The 22,846-nt window shown below is 42.8% G+C and overlaps 1 protein-coding gene across 3 annotated transcripts in view; it reads left to right on the top strand.

The window, feature by feature from the left end:
* Positions 1 to 840: 840 nt before the first annotated feature.
* MYO19 (myosin XIX) overlaps positions 841 to 22,846 on the top strand; it is a 32,786-nt gene continuing 10,780 nt past the window's right edge. Inside the window, exons 1-16 of one of the 3 annotated variants that reach the window (XM_075013544.1) lie at positions 841 to 978; positions 5,508 to 5,648; positions 8,930 to 9,074; positions 10,219 to 10,367; positions 11,499 to 11,612; positions 12,646 to 12,778; positions 13,094 to 13,163; positions 13,605 to 13,707; positions 13,963 to 14,059; positions 14,625 to 14,701; positions 15,926 to 16,016; positions 16,597 to 16,687; positions 19,698 to 19,771; positions 19,869 to 19,990; positions 20,866 to 20,979; positions 21,758 to 21,934. In XM_075013544.1, the coding sequence (XP_074869645.1) occupies positions 5,637 to 5,648; positions 8,930 to 9,074; positions 10,219 to 10,367; positions 11,499 to 11,612; positions 12,646 to 12,778; positions 13,094 to 13,163; positions 13,605 to 13,707; positions 13,963 to 14,059; positions 14,625 to 14,701; positions 15,926 to 16,016; positions 16,597 to 16,687; positions 19,698 to 19,771; positions 19,869 to 19,990; positions 20,866 to 20,979; positions 21,758 to 21,934 (1,569 nt within the window). In that variant the 5' untranslated portion in view covers positions 841 to 978; positions 5,508 to 5,636. Of the gene's footprint in view, positions 979 to 5,507; positions 5,649 to 8,929; positions 9,075 to 10,218; positions 10,368 to 11,498; positions 11,613 to 12,645; positions 12,779 to 13,093; positions 13,164 to 13,604; positions 13,708 to 13,962; positions 14,060 to 14,624; positions 14,702 to 15,925; positions 16,017 to 16,476; positions 16,688 to 19,697; positions 19,772 to 19,868; positions 19,991 to 20,865; positions 20,980 to 21,757; positions 21,935 to 22,846 lie in introns of all 3 variants that reach the window. The other 2 variants (XM_075013543.1, XM_075013542.1) reach the window with 2 other exon arrangements.

Genomic DNA, 22,846 nt, shown 5'->3' with positions numbered 1-22,846 from the left:
CCTGGGACAGTCCTAATGAAGAAAATGGGCCCACACACACCTAAAGATAAGCATCTGCTTTAAGTCTTTGGTGCAGTGGGAAATGACATTTTAAGCGTGAATAAGCAGTCCTGTAACTGCTTAAAGTCCAACAATTTTGTTTATTCGGTGATCAGCTTTTGCGGGTAAGACCTGCCAACCACAAAAGCTCATGACCTAATAAATAAAACTGTTAGTCTCTAAGTTGCCACAGAACTGCAGTATCACAAAGGAAAAGAAAGACTAACACCCATATTCCTCTGAAACTATTTTTAACGTGGTTATCTTTTGAAAGCGGGATTATGGAAAAGATTACAAAATAATTATTCAGCACTTCTAGAGGGTCGTGGGCACTTTGCAAATACTAACGAATGAAGACTCATCATGAAGGTGCCTTCTCTGGGGGCAGGGACTGCCATTTTGCAGATGGAGAAACTGAGGCAAAGGTAGGGGCTCCTGGAAATAGAAAGCCGCGCTGCCAGTCCTCTTGTAACCAAAACGCGCACATGACTGGTGCAGGCCCATGCAGTACAAACTCGGCAGGAAATGGTGCTGGCACCTCAGTATTAGCGACTGCTGTTAAAGATTCAGGGCAACGTCCCTGGAATTGCCACGAAGCGCCTAACCCAGAGATAGCTGCCGGCAGGGTTCCCACCTCCTTCCAGGCCCGCCGCAGGGACGGGAGCGCTGTACCCGGAGCCATGTGGCTTCCTTGCGCCACGTGGTTCTAGCGGCTGTTGGATCAGGCTGGGAGCGGCGCTGGGCAGGGTGTAGGCGAGGCTGGGGCGTTGCTGTTCTTCCCAGCGCCGCCCTGGGCGCTGGCAGCCGTGGAGACCGTACCCGTCTCCGGATTCAAACTACAGCCTCCGCCCCTACTCCTCCAGCTGCGTCAGGGACTCTCCCTATCTGCCGCTTCCCGCCTGCCTCCTTGCAGAGACTCCTTGCCGCCCTGGGGAACGGGTGAGTCCTACATTAGGGTTATTTAGCCCAGCTTGTCTCTACCCCCCATTTATGCCCTCTAACATCCACTCCTTGCCTCTGAGGAGGAGTACCAGGGGTAAAGTCTCGCCCCCAGCTGCCCAAACTCCCCTTTATTCCCCGCACAGCTTCACTCAGTCTGTGATAAGAAAGAGATTGGTGATGGGTGGGTGGCCATCTACTTTAAACTTGAATAAGTGGGTCTTACCTAGGAAAGGTGACGACCTAATAAATAAATTGGTTGGTCTTTAAGATGCTACAGGACTGCCTGTTTTTTTGTGAAGCTAAGGACTAACAGGGTCACCTTGCTGAGACTACTATAGGCCGTTTTAGATAGGTGGAATTGTAAACTCTTGCTGTTCTAGCCCCATGTACAGCATTTACCAGTCAGTGACTGTGTTTAAAAACACCTTTCAAGCTCAGAAGGGCTTTGGGTGTGCTCGTGTAAGCCTAAAAATCATAATTACAATCGGCAAAAATGCCTTAAATTTAAAAATGACTAAAAACATTCAGGATGCATGTGTAGATTAGATAACTGTGATGAATATAGTTCTATTTCTGTAGTATGTAAAACAAACTTTATAAAGGCAGTATAAAACTGCAGTTTCCTTTGTGCCTTTTTGGTAAGATATCTGAATTAGAGAGGTTGTCTGTGTTTTTTACGTGGCCCTTTGCTCATGGGAAGGATAATACTAAAAACTAGATGCTAGCAAAACCTACCCTGTAATTCAGAGACAAAAGTTAATTTGTCAAGGTTAAATCATGTGTGCTGGAATATAAATATAATCATGGAAACCTTTTTATTTAAATAAAACCTACTTCAGAGGTTAATTGAAGATAGAATACAATTAACTTTGAACACAAGGGAGAAGATGCACACCCTCCCCTTTTAAAAAAAAACATTTGCAGTAGATGTCATCAGCGTAGTCAGGAAAAGCTATTGTTTTGATATTATGCTTGGCTGGAAGTATAATCTAATAGTTAAAATATGAGATTGGGATGAAAATGTAGATTCTGGTTTTGGTTGTGTCACAGATTTGCTGTGTGACCTTGGACATTTGTTTGATAATCTGTAAACTGGCACTGCTCTCTCCTTTCCTGTTTCAGCCGCTTGTAAGATTTAAATCAGTAGTTTGTAAAGGACTTAACAGATGTTAATAGTGGGAAAAGGTGGAGAGGTGCAGATGGGGATAACACAGTTATGTGCATAACTCCTAATAATGTGTTCCCTAGACCTTTCAAATTAAAGATCAGTGTAGCGTTAAAGTTATTTTTAAACACAACTTACATGAAACTAAAATCACATCATTTCACCCATCTAGGATGGATACAGTTATTGGAGCCTAGACAATCAATTATTTTTCCATTGCTAGAACAGGAACAAGAAAGTGAAAAAGGGGGCTTAACCTTATTTCAGTTGAAGTAAATAGGAACACTTCCTGGGATTTCAGCAGAAACAAAATGAAGCCAGTAATGAGCAAGTATGTCTTGTTTTTGCTGTGGGACATAACTTTCAAAAGTCGCACCCTGTCCAAAAATGCTCTGACATGCTCTGATACTATCAGACCCACTAACTTTTCCTCTCAGATGTAACCACAGGAATGAAGATAAACAAATTTTTATTTTCATTCTGAAGAATTTACAATATGGTTTACTCCCCTTAATCCAAGAGAAGCCAAGGAACTGATTTTGTAATAATAAATGTTCATGCAACTCTTTTGGCAAAAGAAGTTTTGGTTTTTTCCTTCTCTGAGTACAGAGAACTAGAGAAGATCCACTTAAATATACACAGCTAGGTCATGAACCTACTTCTACTCAAGTAAACAGCAAACATATAATATTTTCAGTGGGAACAGAATTGAAATCTGAGACCTGAATTCATAGGCCAGCTTTCTTAAAAGACTTTGTTCAGTCTCCCACCTAAATCGATGGGAGCTAGGTGTCTAGGTACCTTTTAAGAGAATCTGGGCCACAGTGACTTGTGCTATTTGCTCATGAATTGGTTATGCTTAATACAATCCTGTTATTCACCTGGATATCTGAGAATTAATCTGACAGTGAATGTGGCAATGCAGTACAGAATTTATTAGAAACAGGACACTTTGGTCTGGTATCCCAACATCATGCATCTTTGAAGACATTGATTCTGACCCTGTTTGGGAATCCCAAGAGTTTAATAAGTTGACATTCACTGAGGAGTCGGGGTGAAAAACAGGATACCACTTGCAATTGAGTTCAGTGCACAGGTGTCTTCAAGGGAGACGCTTGTCTGGTCTGCTGACTGGATTAAATGGGTTAGAAATAATCAAACAGTAGCTATAGGTTTGGGGTCAGCAACCAAAATAGCAAGAAGAGACTTTTTTTTTTACAGAATTAAAAAAAACTCCATAATTCAAGAGCTGCAATGCAAGTGAATATGAGACGGTCCTTAATAAATAATGTCAAACCATACATTTGTAAGTCCTATTTTAAAAACCATACACACACACACACACACACACACACACACAAATATGTAACGTGATACATGTTTACTGCAGGACATTCACAGTTTATCAACAATAAACAGGAAGGTTTATTTTCTACTTTGTAATTATAGTGTCAGGAGCCACAAAGAAGTCCTTAAGGAGCTGCATATGGCTCCGAAGCTGGAGGTTGCAGACCCCTGTGTCTACGCTTCTGTAGAGAACATATGTTAAAGTATCAGGGCAAACTGAATTGTAAGACTAGTTTGGGACAATGAGACAAGATACCAGGACAGTTAGTGGAATCTCCTTTGGTGAAAGTACCAAGACTAGATTTGACACTCTCATCTAGTAGTGATAAATGATTTGAATGATGATGGGTCGAACGGATTATGAGCATATGTCAGTTAACCACAGATTACACCAGTGACGAATTTGGCCCGATTAAAGCAATAAAGAAGGGGGCTGGATTAATAGGCCACTAGTAATCTAAATGAGCCCCAAAAATAGCTCTATTAGTAAGATTTTATAAGTTTACGTAGTTGACTAAAAATATTTCTTCAGCTAAGTGAGGAGGGTAATTAGCTCTACATTCTGCATGATTCCTACTTAGGACACTTACTGCTCATTCAGTTTCCTTTTTTTAACCTCATGGCTGGAAATACTTTATTCCCCGTCTTTTTACGACTGGAGCAGTATAACTTGGTAGAGCTCACATGTTACGAGTAGTAGATTTAAAAAAAAAAACCCTTCAGAGATCAAGGCTGCTTGAATTTGGTTGCTTGAGAGTAAACCAAATATTATTATTACTAGTGTAACGCAGGGATGGGCAACAATTTTTGCGGAGGAGCCACTCCAAGAATTTTGGTAAGTGGTCTCTGGTTGCTCTTTTCTATTATATGCGTTAGACCTGGGGGCATTCTACAATTTTACTACAAATCCAAATGCAACAATTGTAGAGTTCCCCCCCAGGGCTAATTAATGGAGCATGTGTGGAGCCTGAGATGGAGTTTAGGTGCAGGAGAGTTCTTATCTGGGGCAGGACGTTGGAGTGCAAAGGGAAGGCTCTTTTCCTGGACAGGAGGCGCTTACCATAGGTGGCTCTTAGCCGGTAGGGCATGCAGACAGACAATCAGGCTGCCTGCATGTCTTAGTAGCCCCATGTTACTCAAAGCAGCCAGCTGTGGCTAGCTAACACATTTTGCACACCCCTTGGAGGAGGGGGGACAGCAGGTCTCTTCACCCTGCCCCCACTCTATCCCCACATCTCCCACTGGCAGGAAACCAACCAATGGGAGCTGTAGGGGCATTGCTTGTGGGCTCAGGCAGCACCTAGAGATCTGCTGTCCCATATCCTCTCCCCCAGTCCTGTGGTGTACAGAGACACACTTGCTAGTAGCAGCTGACCAGTTCCAGGAGCTGCGCGGCTGGGGCCGTGGGTGCCCCGCTGAGCTGTGGGACTTTTAGTGGCCCAGAGGATCTTGGTGGGCTGAATGCAGCGCACGGGCCATATTTTGCCCACCCCAGTGTAACAACATATATAAGCAAGCTAGCTAGCTCCAGTGTTAACTAACTCTGTATTCTGGGGCTGGCTTCTCTGGAGAAGATTAAATCCATGCTTGAGTACAGGCTTTAGGCTCCTCTCTACCAGGCGAGTCTGGAAACAATTGGCCCCATAGGAGAGACAGCCCTGGCGAAGGAGTTGGATCTGAGTGAAGAGGCCGAGTTCGAGTCAGTGGACAAGTTTTCTTGGGTACCATCACATACCATAACAAGACAGGCGATGGCCTCCGTTGCCCTCAGCCGATTGAAAGGGAGTCGGGTTCAGATCCCTGAATCCGGAGTGGTGGAGATGGGCGCCGTGAGGCGTTCGGTGCGTTAACACAACCAATCCTGGAGAAGCCAGCGGGAGCGCCGGGGAGAGTTCTCTTTTCTTTGTGAAGGGTAGGGCGCCCTGGAATGGGTTCGCCCTGAGAGAGGGGCCCGAGCCTTGGATTATGTGGTTTGCATTACTCTTTCTGAAATAACCAAGTTAATTTCTTTCAGGACCTCTGATTTGACTTGAACAAGATCATCTAGTCTGAAAGCCTTCACTGTATCAACTCTGCTACCCAGAAGTTCTGTTTATAGAGTGTTACAAATTCAGCTATATCTAACATCAGGAAACTGTGTAGCATGCCCAAACAGGTAAAGTCAAGCTCCAGTATTGTTTGTCTTTGCTAATTTAAACTTCTTGTCCTGAAATAATTCTGGATTGCAGTTCAATTAGTTGTGATACACCATAGGACACTGCTGAAGTTTTCTCTCACTTTTGCCATGCAGCTGCTCCACACATTTATCAACAACCTCTGGGTAATATCGACCCACTAGATTTGATAAGTTTAAGGTCTGTGTTATTTAAGAGTGTGTTTTTACATGTTGCTGATTACATGAGTAAGACTATTGGCAGTTTGTTAATTTATGTGTGTCCGCATTTAGACATGTAGCCAACTACATTTGGAAATTGTAAGCTTACACTAGACTGTTGCTATTTTTAATCAGCTTCATTCAAATTAATCTTTCAGTAACACTGTTAAAATGTACACTTTTCCCCTCTGTCCAGGGTTTTTAAGAGGTGTTATATTCTCGAATATTTTTTGCTTTTATCCATACATAGCAATAGATTGCAGTGAATACAGGAAATTTGGGCTACCTAATACAAGTTATCAACAAGTTCTTTTCCAGGATTTAAAACTCCACTGCAGAGCTGGCTGTACTATGTACCATAAACATTAAACAAATGAGAGGGCAGGGAAGAATGAGGCATGTTTCCCTGCAGATGGGGAATTAACCACAACAAAGCTCTAGTGATGATGGTGATCACTCATTACCGAGTGTGATCATCTGTGGGAATTGTGGATCCTTAGGTGGCTGATAAGGCCTATCTTTAATAGAACCACAAGTCCTATTACAGTGAGGATGGATGTTTCAAGGTATGGCAGAAGGCTGTTGACCATGATTGAAAGCCAGTCTCTGCTTCCTCATGTCTTTTATTCTGTGCCTCTGGCAGAATTTCTTCTGACAAGGGCAGAAGGTGAGTTGCAAGGATCTGTGCCACAACTTTGCGTGCCGTGGCAGGGAGAGAGATACCAAGGTAGTTTCCACAGTCCTCTTAATCTTCTTTCCTGAAAAGGGTGACAATCGGGCGTCCCTCATTTCACTAGGTATCTCTTTTTAAGGATGAGCTGGCAAAGCTGCCGAATTAGCTGTGGTCTGCCATCTTTAATGATTTCAGTGGGAATCCCACCCGGACTTATTGCCTTGTTGTTCTTAATGTGGTTAAGGTCCTTGTTCACCTCATGCAAATTGAGAGGGTCTCCAAATTCATCCCTAGGAGGTTGTTGGGGGATTTGCTCAAGGGATTCATCTGCAACCGTGGAGTTAAGGTTAAGAAGATCTTCCAAACGTTTTTTCCAGCAAAAATTGAGGGCTTTGCTGTCCTTCCTTAGAAGTGCGGTTCTATCCTTACAGCGAAGAGGATTCATGCCGTAATGAAAGCTCTAATACGATCTGAAGAGCAGAATTTGGCTTTTGTGTAGTTCAGCATGTCTAGCTGTGAATACATGGGTCTGCTAATGCTCATACATGCTATGATAATGAAAACCATGTTCATGTCCACATTTGGCCAACTCTCTTCTCGTTGAATTTTATTGGTAAGCAAATTTGTACTGATACTCTGTAGAATTGTGGATGACTTTAAATCCAGTTATATGAAGTCTGGATAGAGATTGGACATCTCTAAGTGCATATATTAATTGTGAGGGATTATTATTTTCAGTTTGAATTCTTATTCCTTCAGAGCCATGTGTGCAAGAGGTATTTAGAGGATGTTATTTGTCCATTTTGAGTGCTACTGAGATCAGTTAACAAATTATATTTGCAAACTGTATCAGCAGCTTGTTGGTGTTAACACTTGGTCAACTTGTAAGTCGGTTACATAACTGGAGGGAGAAGGAGAGAGAAGGAACAAGAAAGAATGGCTGCAGGAAGGAATGCAAAAACAAGTGCCTGAATCCTGTTTCTACTGGCCGTGCTTACTATTATGTAAGCTTAAAAAAACAAGTGACTTTCCAAGCAGCGTTTTCAAGGATACTAGAGCCCAGTGTGTAGAGCACATTATATGCAGAGGACCAAATTGTGGTTTGTTGCTGGCAAAGTAATATAACCCCTCCATTCAGCTCTCCAGATGGGCACATTGTGTATAAAAGATACACCTCACAAAACCATAATTGTGGAACATCAGGTTTGGCTCTCAAAAATTCAAGCTGGGGAATCTCCATTTGGATTAGCATTTCTCACAACAAGTATGATCCATGTACCAGCTATTAAGGCCAATAGACCATCTTCTGGCTGTGTCTACATATGCCACTTCTTCTGGAAGCAGTATGGTAATGAGGAGCCTGGAAGATGCTAATGAGGCATGGGTATAAATTTCCTGCACCTCATTAGCATATGGCCACGTGATTTTGAGTGTGGAAGAAGTTCTTACGGACTCCAAAATACTTGTTCAGATGCCCGACCCACAGGGATCTTCCAGAAGGAAAGATCTTGTAGAAGAGGGGACTTCCAAAAGAAGGGCTTCCTTCCGGAAGATCCCCGCGGTCTGTGCATCTGCACGTGTATTTTGGAGTCCGTAAGAGCTTCTTCTGGACTCTGACTCATGTGGCCATATGCTAGTGAGGCATGGGAAATTTACATCCATGCCTCATTAGCATCTTCCAGACTGTGGAAACGGCACGGGTAAGCACAGCCCACGAGTCCTATCTTGAGTATATGCTTATTCAGAGGCATCAAAATTTCCTGCGCATGAACCCCTGTGTGAGTGTATCTGTTCTTAAGGAATCACAAAGTTGCTAACACCAAGGGGTATACATCTAGAGCAGTGTTCCCTCGAATGCTTTCCATCCATGCACAAAATAAATGTTATGTGCACCATGGCACATGCAGATAAGCACCACTAATAGAAACACACACTGCTGACTATGGGTGCTCTGCTAATCAGCTGTTTGGCACCTGAATCTCTCCTGGGCAGCTGCCCAAATGCTCAGCTTACAGGGAACACTGATCTAGAGACACATTTATCCATATTGTCATTCCTCGAGTCAGAATTACACCAGAGAGAAATTCAGTCATTGTCTTCGGCCACTGTCATTCGTTCACGATCTCTCATGCATCAAATAAACACCTTCTAAAGCATGTCTAAGACTGAAGGAGAATTTCCGAGGTAATCATTTTTGTTTTAAAAAAATACTGCCTGGGTAGAGAGGGGCTGCAGTAAAAATGTGCTGAATTTTGTATTTCTTGCTAAGACTGAACTTAAATCTCTGGTATTTGGAAGCTGGAAAGGGACTTTAAACTGCAGTGGAAGAGGTGAAAGTCCACTCTTGTTCACTCTCTTATTGATATTAGCTTTTATCTGTGCATCCCAGGTGAATGGCCCAACGAGAGATCCTGCCGTCCAGAATGAGCTCAATGACTCATTTAAAGAAGAGGTTAGAGCTTTTCTGAGTGATGAAGATAAATTGCATCTCTTAGATGACCTCACCAAAGTTAATCCTGTAACCACAACAACAGGTCAGTATTTGTGGCCATCAGAAGCATCTTCTGAAAGGTTCCTTGACATAATAAATAACTGTCAACATACACTGTGTCCAGGTGGATGAGGTGTTATCTTTTCTTCAAGCAACTTCAACATAGTTAAGATATCATCACTGAAATATATTACCTCCCCCACCTTGCTTCTCTGATATCCATGACCAACACAGCTACAATACTGCATATAACATGTAGTGTGGTCAGCTGTTCTGATCATGGTAGTGCTAGCATGAAAATAGTACCACTGGACATGATCTAGAGTCTGTTAAAATCAATGGAAAGATTCCTGTTAACTTGAGATCAGTCTTTAAACTTGGCTTGATCAGTATTCCTTTGTGTTGCTTTAAACCCACACCAGTCTAGCAATGAAGATATAAACACAAAAGCTTTAATCTATGTCACTGGTTCAAACGCACCTTGAATTGGTAGTGGTTGGCATTGGATGTCTCTTACATGGAGTGCAGAAAAGGATTTTGTGCTCAGTCCATTTTCTATTAACGGATTTACTCATCTCAAGACACCCTCACAAAGAATAAAGACCCCTTACTGTAATCGTTTTAGCAGAGAAGCCGAGGTTTGAAATTGGGGTTGGATACTACAGTCTTCACTTAACTTTAATAATAGTCCTTTGTAGACTGAGATGAAGCAAAAGTGATTGTACAGTGTGGAGAATTCTCCACTGCTTTCTCTTTGTTCTGTAAATGAAGAGATGATTCATCCTCCAGGGCTGTATATGTGCAAACCAATAATGAGGATGCATAATAAATAATATACAGTCCTATATGGCGTTCTTTATGCTCTTGTTCTTGAGGAAATGAACCTATAAGTGGAGTAGTTTCAGAGGGCTAGCTATGTTGGTCTGCAGCTTCACAAATAACAAATAATCCTGTGGAATCTTAAAGGTCATGTATTAGGTCATGATCTTTTGTGGGTAAACTCCACTTCTTGGTAGACATGACATGCTAGAAATTTTTATTTGATTTTTTTTTTTTTTTTTTACAGTGGTCAATCTGTGAATAGGAAAAAATAGCATTTGCCTAAAGATGTCTTAAACAAACAGGACTACAGAAAACAAAATACATTTGTTTCCAACAGTTGCTAATAGAAAACATGTTTGTTTCAGTGCTGAAATGTCTGCAAGCAAGGTACACAGTAGATGTGTTTTATACAAAAGCTGGCTGCAGTCTTGTGGCTGTAAATCCATTTCAACCCATCTGCCGCCTCTATTCGGCTGAACTCATGAAGGAGTATCACACTGCACTTCGGCCCCAGGTAATGATGGCCTCTGTTCTTCTACAAAGCGAAAGAAAGTAAGCCATCCAAATCTGAACTAATAAACCACACTTGCTGTGTTAGAACCACTTGTATCTAAATTATGTGTTTATTCTGCAGGGATCTTTTAAAATCCTGTGCAATTTTTGCCACCTTCTCCCTCCCCACTTATGTTTGCCAAGTTCATTCCTAGAGTTAATGCATGTCTCCAATTTTAGTGTTATAAACTAAAATAAAGCTGTATGTAGACGTCAGGATGGACAGCCTCACTGAGCCCCTGGGCAAAGAAGGATGGGGAGAACTTACTCCAAGCTCCTGGAAGAGGCAGGGCCTTGGGTGGAAGAGACAGAGCTGGGATTAGGCATTACCATGTGGGGCTCCTGCTGCAGTTTAAAGGGCCCAGTGGCCAGGAGCTCCGAGCCCTTTGTATTGCTGAGCCCTGGAGCAGTTCCCCCCGTCTTCTTTACCCCTCACCCCAGTGCTGCTAAGAGTTGCCTTGGGCCCCAGGGCAAGGTGGGAAGGGGGCCAAGCTGTGTGCCCTGGAGGGGGTGTGGCCAGTGACAGAAGGGGCAGGGCCTAGGGCATTTGGCCTTCAGCACTGCTGGGGCTCCAGCGCTGCGCTCCTGACTCCTCCTAGATGTGGGCAGACAGAGCTACACTGCTGCAGTAATTCAAAAGAGCGCAAAGCTACAGCTGCCATTGCTACTTTGGCAGCAGCAGTGGCTGGAACTCCAGGCCCCTTTGAAAGGCCAGGCCTGGGGGCAACTGCCCCTCCCTCCCCCATCAACTGGCCTGCCCCTTCACCAGCCCAGGTGGTGGGCCTGTGTGTAGAAGAAAAGATGTGGTTGATATTTCTCTGCTCTAATTCTTAAATCAATTGGAGGAAGAGACAGTGCAGTCTAGTGAACTGAGCATGAGGCTTAGTCAGAAACTCTTAGTTCTGATTTTTGTCATATGTCCTTCGGTTACATAGCCTCTCCTCCTGCTTCTGTTTCATGGGCCCAAAATTTTTCTGGCCAGCTAGATTTCCTTACCTTCCTGGGCTGTCAAGGATTACGTAATAGAATCTGCTGAGTTTCAAACATAACTGGTTTCCTTGTCAAACAATATGTTCACTCTCTTTGTTGTTAGGAGCTGAAACCTCATATTTTTGCTGTGGCCGAACAGACTTACAGAAATGTTGAAAGCCAGATTGAACCAATAAACCAGTCTATAATTGTTAGTGGTGAAAGTGGTGCTGGGAAGGTAAGCATAGGATGTGAGCAATTTCGTCTTCTCTTTTTAATCAGACCACTGTTCTGGCGTTGCAAACATGTTCTGAGATGTTAGTACAGGTTGAACCTCTCCAGTCCAGCACCTGTTGAACCACTGAATTTGCTGACAGGACATCAGTATTGTCTAGCAGCATTACCAACATTTCCACTTCTGACTGGGCTTTTAGAAGACATTTAGGGGTAAATTACAGCTAAATAACAGCCCAGAACAATGAGAGCCAGGACTGCTGGCTGTAAATGAACTTTATGGGACTATGGGAAACTTGATTACAAACAAGATAAGTGGTTGTGTGGTTATCTAAAATCATGCCAGATTATGGATGTTGCTGGATGAGAAAGTTCTGGGCTAGAGAGGTTCGACCTGTATGGTACAAAGCACTTCAGGAAGCTCTCAAATTTGAAGAAGGAAGAGAGAAACACAAATGCAACTGGTACAAAATACTACAGGAAGCTATATGCCATTATTGTACTGAGGGAGGCAGGAGTGCATGCTGATGAGATTCAAATGGGCCATGCTCAGTAAAACTATTTTCTGGATCATATCTGCTTTCTGGACCCTGATAGAGTAAAACTCCAGTTGAGTAATATTCCTGCTGAAATCAAGATAAGGGTAGCTGAGTGTGGCCCTTTGTAAGGAGTAGATATGATTTAACGTAAGCCCCAGATGTCAAAACACCCACATGATTTAAAGAGTTCAGCTTCTAGCTCTGATCCTTGACGCCTTTTTGCTTGGCAAAGCACTTAAGCAAAGCGCATGTGACCTACAGCTGTCTTAACAAAATAGCTGTCAGTTCTGTCTATGCTTTTCCTTAATTTTTCGTGCAAGACCCTCATCCAGCAAGGCACTCAAGCTTATGCTGTAAACCTAGAAAATATTACTTTTCTCAACACAATTGCTAGGTGTGTAATTCTGTTTTCTAATAGCCAAAGTTCTTGTCACGGACTTGCCTCAAATTAATAATGTGAGAGCAGACACAGGCCTATAGTCAAGATTCTCTTTTTAGACTTGGACATCCCGCTGTCTTATGAAATTTTATGCGACTGTTGCTGCTTCGTCCACCTCTCTGAAAGGCAATGAAACAGTGGAGAGGATAGAGAAGAGAGTTCTGGACTCTAACCCTGTTATGGAAGCTTTTGGTAAAGACCGTTTTATGTCAATATTAAGGGAAAACAAAACCATGACTATATTGAAGAGGGTTTTTTTTGTTAAATTTTGTACAAAGCTACACCATTGCCATCTTAAAAGACCGCTTTAAAAATCACTGCTGAAATACTTAAGCAGCATATAAATGATCCTATGTATTTGTGGAAGAGTAAAACCAGTTCTGTTTTTTGGTTTTGGGTGGTTGTTGTGGTTGTTCTTGTTTGTTGGTTGATTTCCCTCAAACGCTGCCCCCCATTTATTGGAAAATAATTCTACTTTGTGTGTCCTCACTCCTGGTAACTTCACAGGAAATGCATGTACTCTGCGGAATAACAACAGTAGCCGCTTTGGAAAATATATCCAGCTTCAGTTAAACAGGTATTCTTCATTACATAAAATGCTCAAGCTGTGGGTTTGTTGTTGTTGATGTTTTTTTGTTTTCAACCTTCACAACTTTTTCTTCTCGCACACACGTGTGTCTGGAATTCCACAGAAAAAGTGGATTGTTGTTTGTAACATACCTTGGCAAATTAGGTTGACTTTGCATTTCCTGACTTTACCTAGTACATTGTCAGTACATAAAGGACATCTATCTTGCAAAGAGAGCTCTTCAGTGCAGAAGACCGTGCAAATGGACTATGCTGCAGTTGCATGGCAAATTAATTTAAGAACACTCCCACATTATTTTTAATAAAGTAAAGAAACCAGAAGTTTACAATAGAATTAAATGACATGGGGTACCTTGCATGGTATGTGACAACAGGATGTCCACAGGACTTCTGTTTTTAAGGTTATATACTGAAATGTTTATTTCTTTAGATCACATCATCTGACTAGTGCTTCCATTCAAACATTTCTATTGGAGAAGACCAGAGTTGCTTATCAGGCGCCACGTGAAAGGAACTTCCATATTTTTTATCAGGTTTGTGCTGGATTAATTTATCTGGGTGTTTCTAAAGTACATTTATGATAGAATCAGTAGATCTGGCAGAATATCAACTTGCAACTCCTATTGTTTAGAACCCTTCAGTTCTTTTTTTAACTTATGGTTGAATTCATTTTTCTGACTCTAGTGTAACGATCCTATTAGTATGTTCCTAGTCTGCTGATCACTACTTTGTCATTTATGTTGCTTCATACTACGGAAGGATTCAGAAATCTCTATTTTTGTTTCAAGATCATGAAGGGTGCCACAAAGGATGAACGACTAGAGTGGAACCTGCCTGAGGAGGCCGATTTCTCCTGGCTGCCAAATTCCGAAAGAACACTGGAAGGTGAGATTTAAAGTTGACAACTGGAATTGTTATGAAAGCTTAAACTGTTGCACATAAAATATTAACAGCCTGGGAGTAGAGTCTTAAGGAAGAAAAATTACTCAAGAGACTTATGGCTCTGGTACATTGGATTTATGTTCATTTTTGCAAAGCCACCTGCATGATTTTGCCGCTCTTCAGATTTCACTTGACACCGTTAAGAACTATTACTGAGCACAGAATAGCAAGTCCAGATCCAGGACCTCTGCATCTCTCTCAGATTAAGTTTTATAAACCTCGTGTGATCTCTGGCTGCTTCAAGAATTTGCTACCTAATCTCTGAGACCTGCAAAGGCTCAATATTATATTTAATATAAAGTCATTCAGTGACACTAGTATAATTTCTGCTCCTTTGTTTTGTCAAATCAGATGTTCTTATGCTTTTAGCTGGTACTTTCAAAGGGGCGCCCAACTAAAAATTTCAGAGCTACTGTCTATAAGCCCCTTTGGAAAAGGTGAGAGTGGTGTTTGGTGGCTTGCTTGTGTTTCTGGCTTTGATTTTAATGTCACTTATTTGGCTTTACAGAGGATTGCTTTGAGGTGACCAGAGAGGCAATGTTTCATTTGGGCATTGACAGCTCCACACAGAACAATATTTTTAAGGTCAGATGGAAAAAAACCCTGCAATATGTGTAAACTCACCTTTGAAACTAATGATCTTATGCCTGGAGGAATTCTGCTCATGGGCAAGATTTGTCCCCCACTGAATTCTTTGCTTCCCTGCAGAAAAAAATGACTTCCAGATGCGGGAGGGGAGCAAAGGAAAGTGATGAGAGTGGTCAGGTGACCCTCCCCAGCAGGATGTTTTAGTTGCTCAGAGCAGGCAGTAGACAGGTGAATCACTGTGAGCCATGAAGACCCAGCTGGTGGCTCCTACCCTGCACCTGGTTCAGCTGCTAGTCACAGCTGGGCTGGGGAAGATGGGAATTCCTTGTCCCTTGCACAGCATCCAGTAATTCTTCCCCAGCCCAATCCTTGTGGCTCCCATTGGCTGGAAACTGGACCACTGGAGTTGTTGGTGTGCTGCTTGTGGGCGTGTGCAGCACACAGAGATCCACTGCCCCCATCTTCAAGGAGTGCGCGGTGCAGAGATACGCACAGCAGCCGGCTACTCCGATCAGCATGTGAGGTTGAAGCAGCCAAGAAGCACATCCAAGGGGCCCAGTGGGCCATCAGCTGGAAGCCACCTATGATAAGCAGCTCCTGGCCAGAGCCTGCACTTGGCACCCCACCTCTCTGCCTGTGTTCAAACTACTTCCCAGACCATGCACTGCCTCCTACACCCCTCCCTTAGATCAGAATCCTTTCCTGCACCCAGCCCCCCTCCCAGCTCTTGCACCGCAACCCTTTGCTCCCAGTCACAACTGCCTTCTTCACCCAAACCTCCTCCCAGACCACACCTCTCCTCCTGCACCCTAATCCCCTGCCTGGAGTTCCCTTCTTCACCCAACCTCCATCCCAGGCCCCGCACCCTCTCCATTAATATCATAGAAGAGTGCAGCCCATGACCGCTGCCCAAATTCTCGGAATGCCCACCCCCATCAAAAATGATTGCCCACCTCGATCTAAACTGTAAAAGTCAACTTCTCACAGCTCAATTCTGCTCTCAGTGAAGTAAATAGTAGAATTTGCATTTCCTTCAATAGTGCAGGATCAGGAACTAACTTTGTGTTCTTAAAAATAATGGCAGCTTCTTTCAAATGATTTCTAGCTTGCACATTTGTGCAACTGTGTTAGCTGCTGCCCTGGGGTATTTGGAACCCAAGTGCCTTCAACAATGAGGGGTGAACCTGAACTCCAGAGTTCAAGTGCCAATTTATGTTGCAGATCTTAGCAGGACTTCTGCACCTGGGTAACATTCGGTTCTTGGAGTCAGCAGATGAATCCCAGCCTTGTGAACCAGAAGATAATGCTAAAGGTGAGGCCTCAACCTGCAGAGCTTTAGTGTTTTACTTTCCTCTTCTGTAACTACTGGGGTGCGTCTATACTTGCATTCCTCTTTCGAAGGAGGTATGCAAGTGAGGTAAATCGAAAATGCAAATGAGGTATAAATTTGCATATTTGGCACCTCATTTGGATATTCTAATTTCAAAAGAGTTTCTTTCTAAAGAAGAAAGCCAGCGTAGACGCTGCTCTTTCAAAAGTAAACCCCATCTTCGAAAGAATCTTTCTTCCCATTAAATAAAGGGGGATTGTTTTTTAAAAAACCATTATTGAGCACTGGCAACTTGGAGTAAATTTAGTGGGTGTTCAAAATTAGAAACTAAAATTCTTACAAAATTCTGTTTTAAAAGTAAAAACATGTCCCGTATGGGCAACCTAAAGGCAACTTTTTGATGCACATTTCTGGAGGTTCTTGGATTTTAATAAAAACACAGGTTATATTCATCTGATACTTCCTTGGCTGTTTGAAAAAGGCTTTGCAAAGACAACTGCAAACTTGCTAAAAGTATCAGTAGAGGAGCTGCTGGAAACACTAAGAATTCGAATTATAACAGCTGGAAAACAGCAACAAGTCTTCAAGAAACCGTGTTCCAGATCAGAATGTGAAACACGAAGGGACTGCCTGGCCAAAGTTATCTATGCTAAGTAAGTTCCGTCAGCAGTGTTGCATGATTGCCTATGCAAGGTTTAGCTAGTACATGTCACAGTTTACTTTCACAATGGGACTGACTGGGTTTTATCCCAGTCCAGCCAGTCATTTCTACTTATCTGCAGCTGATTTAGCATGATTACATGTACTTGTCCCTGGAAAGCTTGTCGTGTGCTGTCTGTTCAAGAACATTTCTAATCAGCTAAGTTTTATCTCCCACATGTTTCAACATTTGAGGATGTTTTTGGAGTTTCAATTTGCTCATAGTTTCATGTGTATAAAACATCTTTTAAAAATACATAGTGTGTCAGCACTTTCCCAACTCTTATTTCATGGCATTGGCTTTTCAGTTTCATCTGTGAAACTTCTTAAGACAACTGAAAATAACTGTTTTTCCACTCTCTGACAAACACACAATTGATTATATGGACATTGTGCAATTACAAATGGGGAGGAGAAGTGATCTGTGCAATCACTAATAGAATTTAAATGCATTTAAAGTGTGACTCAGGCTTGGTCTGCACTAGGCAAATAAGTCGGTTTGCAGATAGGCAATTCTAGCTACCACAATGGCATAGATGGAATCGACTTATCTGCAGTTGACTTACCTGACCGTGCTCACTGAGAGGTCGACAGGAGCATTTCTCCCATTGACCTCTCTTACTCCTCACAATAGTGAGGAGTTCAAGGGTTGAGTTTGCGTGTCTCGATCAGGTGCACAAAATCAAACCATGGAAGCTCAACCCTAAATGGTCAATATTTCAGGTAATGGAGACATGGCTTTACACTATGAAGAAGCTCAGGAGTCCCTCGGTAACTGTCCTCACTGGATCTATTTGACTCAAGATGTTTTGAAAGTGGGAATGAAACTAACTTGTGCAACAACTAAACAATTTTATTCTTAAGATGCAGCATTAGATCTGTATAGCAATAGATACATCTATATCCAAAGTTAAAGTAGTTGGACTACATGGATCAGTGCTGTGAAAATTATTTCTTCATATCCATTTTCTTAACAGCCCTGTGTGCTTTTACCTTTGGATAAGCACAGGAGAAAAATGTGTATATCCTGTCTCTCCTCCCTCCTTGAGACCCTGATCTTACCACAAGTTCTGCATACATAAAGGGCTTTACACATAACTCACTCTGTGACAGGAAGCTTGGATTGTAAGCTTTTTGCGGGGGAAATGGTGTTGTGTTTGTGCTGCTCCTAGCACAATGAGGCTGCATGGCCAGCCCTACTGCAGTCAGAGAGGGAAGAAAACCTAGTATAGGTGATTTAAAAATAAATAGCGTCCTGAAGAAACTTCAGATCAAGTTCTGCCTTCACTCTCAGGGACATACCTTTTGATTTGCATGAGACAATATAAGATGTAAAGTAGGCACAATAAGGCCTGCTATCCCTAACTGAATCAGGCCCATGAGGGTTACCATTTTCAAAAGGGCCATTGGCTCCCAAATCAGTTAACCATTGCAGTGCTGAGCAGAGCAGTGCCTAAATATGTGTGCTAATCTGCTAAACTTCCTCTAGTTTTACGGAGTTTGGTGGGAGGAAAGTGAACCAAATGATGGCATAGGATCTTGACCTTGTGCTCACTTACGACAGGATAATCTCTGCTCTTCAAACTCGTTAGACACAATTAAATTTAATTTTAGTGGCAGGGGTGTATGGGATCTTCATTTGCTTCAGCAGTTCTCTTAATTGTATTCAGACATATATGGCATACCTTGAATGCCATAAAAATTTAGTTTAACTACTGGGGCAATGGGTGAAGCTGTATAAATATAGTGATACAGGTTGAACGTCTCTAATCCAGAACTCTCTTGTCTGGCAACATCTATAATCAGACATGATTTTAGCTAGCTGGATGGCCACATACAGGGGGTGTAGCCAAGTTTCCTGTGGTCCCATAAAGCTTGTTTACAGCTCATAGTCCTGGCTCAGTGTTCTGTGATATTATTTAGCTCTAACTTACCCCTAAATGTCCTCTCAGAGCCCAGTAAACAGTAGAAGTGTTGGTAACATGCTAGACCAGTAGTTCCCAAACTTTTCAGCATCATGCCCCCGCTTATGATTTTTGAGACATCCTCACGCCCCCCCCCACCTCTTTTTGACCATCATCCAACCCCCCTTTTAACAAAAAATTCAATTTGTAATTTAAAATAAACACACAAACTTGATATCAAAATGGTATTTGAAATTAAAAATAAGCACAAATAGTTTTTCTTGGCCCTTTGTCGGCACCTGGTGCAGCCCCAGCTGGCCAGCTGCCTGAGCCCTGTGCCAGAGCTGCCTGCACCAGCTACCCGCCCACCTGAGCCCTGTGCTGCCAGAGCCGCCCATTCAAGCTGACCAAGCCCCGCACTGCTGGGGCCAACCGTCCGCCTACCAGCCCGAGCTGCCCAAGCCCCATGAGCCCTGCAAGTCAGCTGCCCAAGCTCCACTCCCTCAAAGCCAGGTACCCTCTTCCCCCCCCCCTCCCCACCCCGCCCCATACTCCATCGCCCTTCCCCAAACCAGGCACCCCCAGCCCCCATCTAACCCCATTTTCTTCTCCTCCTGCTCTTCTCCCCAACCCACACTTACTCCCCTTTGCAGGAGGCAGCTAGCTCCATGCGGGTCTTTGCTGGCTGCCTGCTTTTTATAGCAGATGTACCAGTTGCCCATGTAAAATGGCAGGGCCTGAGAGCCAGAAGCAAAGGCCGGTTCTTTCTTAGGATGGACTGGGGGACGGGGGAGCACTGGGTTGCCTTGCGCCCCCTGGAATTTCTTCACACACCCCAGATTGGGAACCCATGTGCTAGACAATATTGACCTCCTGTGGTCCAGCAAATTCTCGTGTTTGGTGCCTATCAGGTTACAAGGGTGCCAGACGAGAGAGAGGTTCAACCTGTACTGACAGTAATAGAAGGAGTCAGAAAAAAAATCACTGGCCAACACAAATCAGCTGAACACCTATCTTAAAAATATAAATCTTTTTAGTTAATCAGGGTTTGTGTTTACAGGTTATTTGACTGGCTGGTTTCAGTGATAAACAGAAGTATCTATGCTGATTCTACTGTGTGGACCAACTTTATAGGTACAATTTCCAGTCCCTTTTAATTCACGTGTAGAATATAAATATTTTTGTAGACCCAAGACCTGATGAGTAAGAAATATTTTCCCTATTTCTCCAGGTTTGTTGGACGTTTATGGTTTTGAATCTTTTCCCGATAACAACTTGGAACAGCTCTGTATTAACTATGCCAATGAGAAACTACAGCAGCACTTTGTAGCGCACTATCTGAAGGCACAACAGGTACGGTTTGCATATTAGGTATGTAACACAAGGCCATTATATTTATTCCTTAGTTACAACACTGTTAAATTGCTAATCCCAAGACTGTTTGGGGTTTTTTAAACCAAAAGCTTGGTGTCTTTATGGCCTGGTTAGGCAGGATTTTCACCATCACAAAAATAACTGGGATTGCATGGGTAGGTAAGGACGGCTTACTTGATCAAGGGTTATAGGATCAGGCCCTTGCAGGGAAGGGGAACATCTGCAGAGGAAATAAAGAGTATATCCATGTATCTATTAACAATAAAGCATCTATGCACAATAAAGCCTATTTTGAAATAGACCCGTTGGATGCACTGGGGCTTATTTGGAAATAGGCTCTATTTGCTGTCTACAGAGCCCGTATTTCAAAATACTTTTTTTGAAATATGTGCTATTACTTGTGGAATGAGGATTACTTATTTCAAACTAAAGCAACTGCTGTTCTGAAATTATTTCAAAATAGCAATTGCATTGTGTAGAAGCTTGCGTAGTTATTTTGAAATAGCAGCTGCTTCGAAATAACTTTTGTTGTGTAGACAATACCCTGAGTCTCAACTTGGTTTAATCTTGTGTGATCACTGTGTAAAAGCCTCTGCAGTTTTGTGAAGCACTGCACAATTCCTGCATATACCCTAGAGAGGGCACTGCTGGGATCTGGTGCTATTTAGCCAAAGATTTTACACTTGTTTTGTGAGAAGAAACTTTCAGACATTGATCGTTCTGAAAACGACAGTTAATCTGCTACAAGCGATGTTTAGGGAGATGAACAGACATGTTCTTTAAAAACCCAACATGAACCTGTACATTGCGTGACAAAAGCGTAAATGAAATATTCCACATTTCTCTTGTTTTAGGAAGAATATGCAGCAGAAGGACTAGAATGGTCTTTCATAAACTACCAGGATAACCAGAGCTGTCTGGATCTGATAGAAGGAAGCCCTGTCAGCATCTTTTCTTTGCTGAATGAGGTAAGTTTGAGAGTGAACCCATGACACCGTCTGACCTGCTTTTCTTCATTTTTTTCTGCTGTCTCCCCAGATGACCAAAGAAAACAAGTCAAATAGCACATTTACAGTGTGTATGCGCTATTTAGCATGAAACCTGCCAGCAACAAGCCTCATAGTACATTGACTTTTGACATCCTTTAAGCAAAAGTGCCAGCTGTTTCCATAATACAAGCTGAACCTTGCTAAGTTATCACACTGTCATCCAGAAACATCTGTAATCTCTCATGATTTTAGTGAGCTAGACAACCACTCATCATGGGTGTGGCCAAGTTTCCTGTGGTCCCATAAAGTTTGTTTACAGCCACCATTCCTGGCTCGCAGCGTTCTGTGCTGTTATTTAGCTGTCATTTACTCCTAAATGTCTTCTAAGAGTCCAGCAATCAGTGGAAATAGTAATGTACTAGACAATAGTGACCCCTGTGGTCCCAAGGGTGCTGGATTAGAAAGGATCAACCTGTACTACCATGGGGCTTCTTTCCCCAGATCCCTCTGCAGTCTTGCAGGGTACACGTGTAAGATGTTCTCCATTGACTTCAAATAGGGAACCTCAATGACTCGGTCATTTTTCCAGAGCACTTTAACACTGAAGGACTTTCACTATGAAATGCAACATAGACAAGTAAAATGCCTTTAGGCCTAAAAGCATAACAAGATCTGACAGATTTTAATTGCTGCACAAGAAAAGTTTGCCTATTTCAAATAAGGCAGAACAGCAGCATGTCCTGTTTTCATTACGCAGGAGTGTCGTCTGAACAGAGCCTCTAACACCAGCCAATTCCAAACCCGAATTGAGAATGCTTTGTCTCATAACCAGTGTATAAGCAGGGACAAGTTGAAGCAGAAGCCTAATTTTATTGTTTCCCATTATGCTGGCAAAGTCTGTTACCAAGTGGAAGGTATGGTGGAGAAAAACAAGGTATGTATTGTAAAAATAAACTATAATATAAGCACATGACTATGAAAGAAGCAACACTAAAAAAATCAAAGCCTCCTTAAAATCGTCTTCAACTACTGACACGGTGTGTGCATCCACTATTAGACTTGAACCTCTGCACTCCATGGGGTTGTCTACACTACCACCCTCTTTCAAAGGAAGGTTGGTAATTAGGGTGTTGGGAGTTTTACCAATGAAGTGCTGTGGTGCACGCACAGCACTTCATTAAGCAAATTCCCCCCCATGGCAACTTTGAAGTTTTAAAATTTTGAGAAGTAAAGGGACTTCGAAGTTGCCCTGGAGTTTCAAAGTACCGGCAGGTGAGCCACGTCTAGATGCGAGCCGGTACTTCCAAGTTTAATACTTCAAAGTTACCGCAGGGAGGGACGGGGGACTTTGCTTAATAAAGTGCTGCATATGCAGCACATCACTTCATTAGTAAACTCCCAACACCCTAATTACCACCCTTCCTTGGCAGGAGGGTGGTAGTGTAGACAAAATCCATGTGTCTCTATATCTGGGAACGCCTGTGGTGTGGAGGAGGAAGCAGCTCTACATGCAGTGCAGAGCCACTGCCATAGGGGTGAGGAAGCAGCGGCAGAGAGCAGGGTGCCAGATAAGTTCCCCATCCTCTCACACCCCAGACCCCACAGAACCCCCCAAAATCTTTAATCCAGCATACCCTGTTTCTCAGGGCTGCCCAATTAAAGAGGGTCAAGTGTAACATGTCTATTTTGGCATATGAAATGGGTTGATGAGTTCAGTCCAGTTCCTAGTGAAGAATCACTAGCACAGTTAGAACCTTTGTTGGCAGGCTCAGATTAAGCCCAGTGATTAAGAGAGCCATGCAGACTCCATGACCTCTTACCTCAAAAGCTTTTGTCTCCAGGGTTA

The sequence above is a fragment of the Carettochelys insculpta genome, chromosome 19 (assembly GCF_033958435.1).
Source record: "Carettochelys insculpta isolate YL-2023 chromosome 19, ASM3395843v1, whole genome shotgun sequence".
Taxonomy (NCBI): Eukaryota; Metazoa; Chordata; order Testudines; family Carettochelyidae; genus Carettochelys; species Carettochelys insculpta.
The sequence above is the reverse complement of the archived record's forward strand: the minus strand, read 5'-3'. Positions and strand labels throughout refer to the sequence as shown.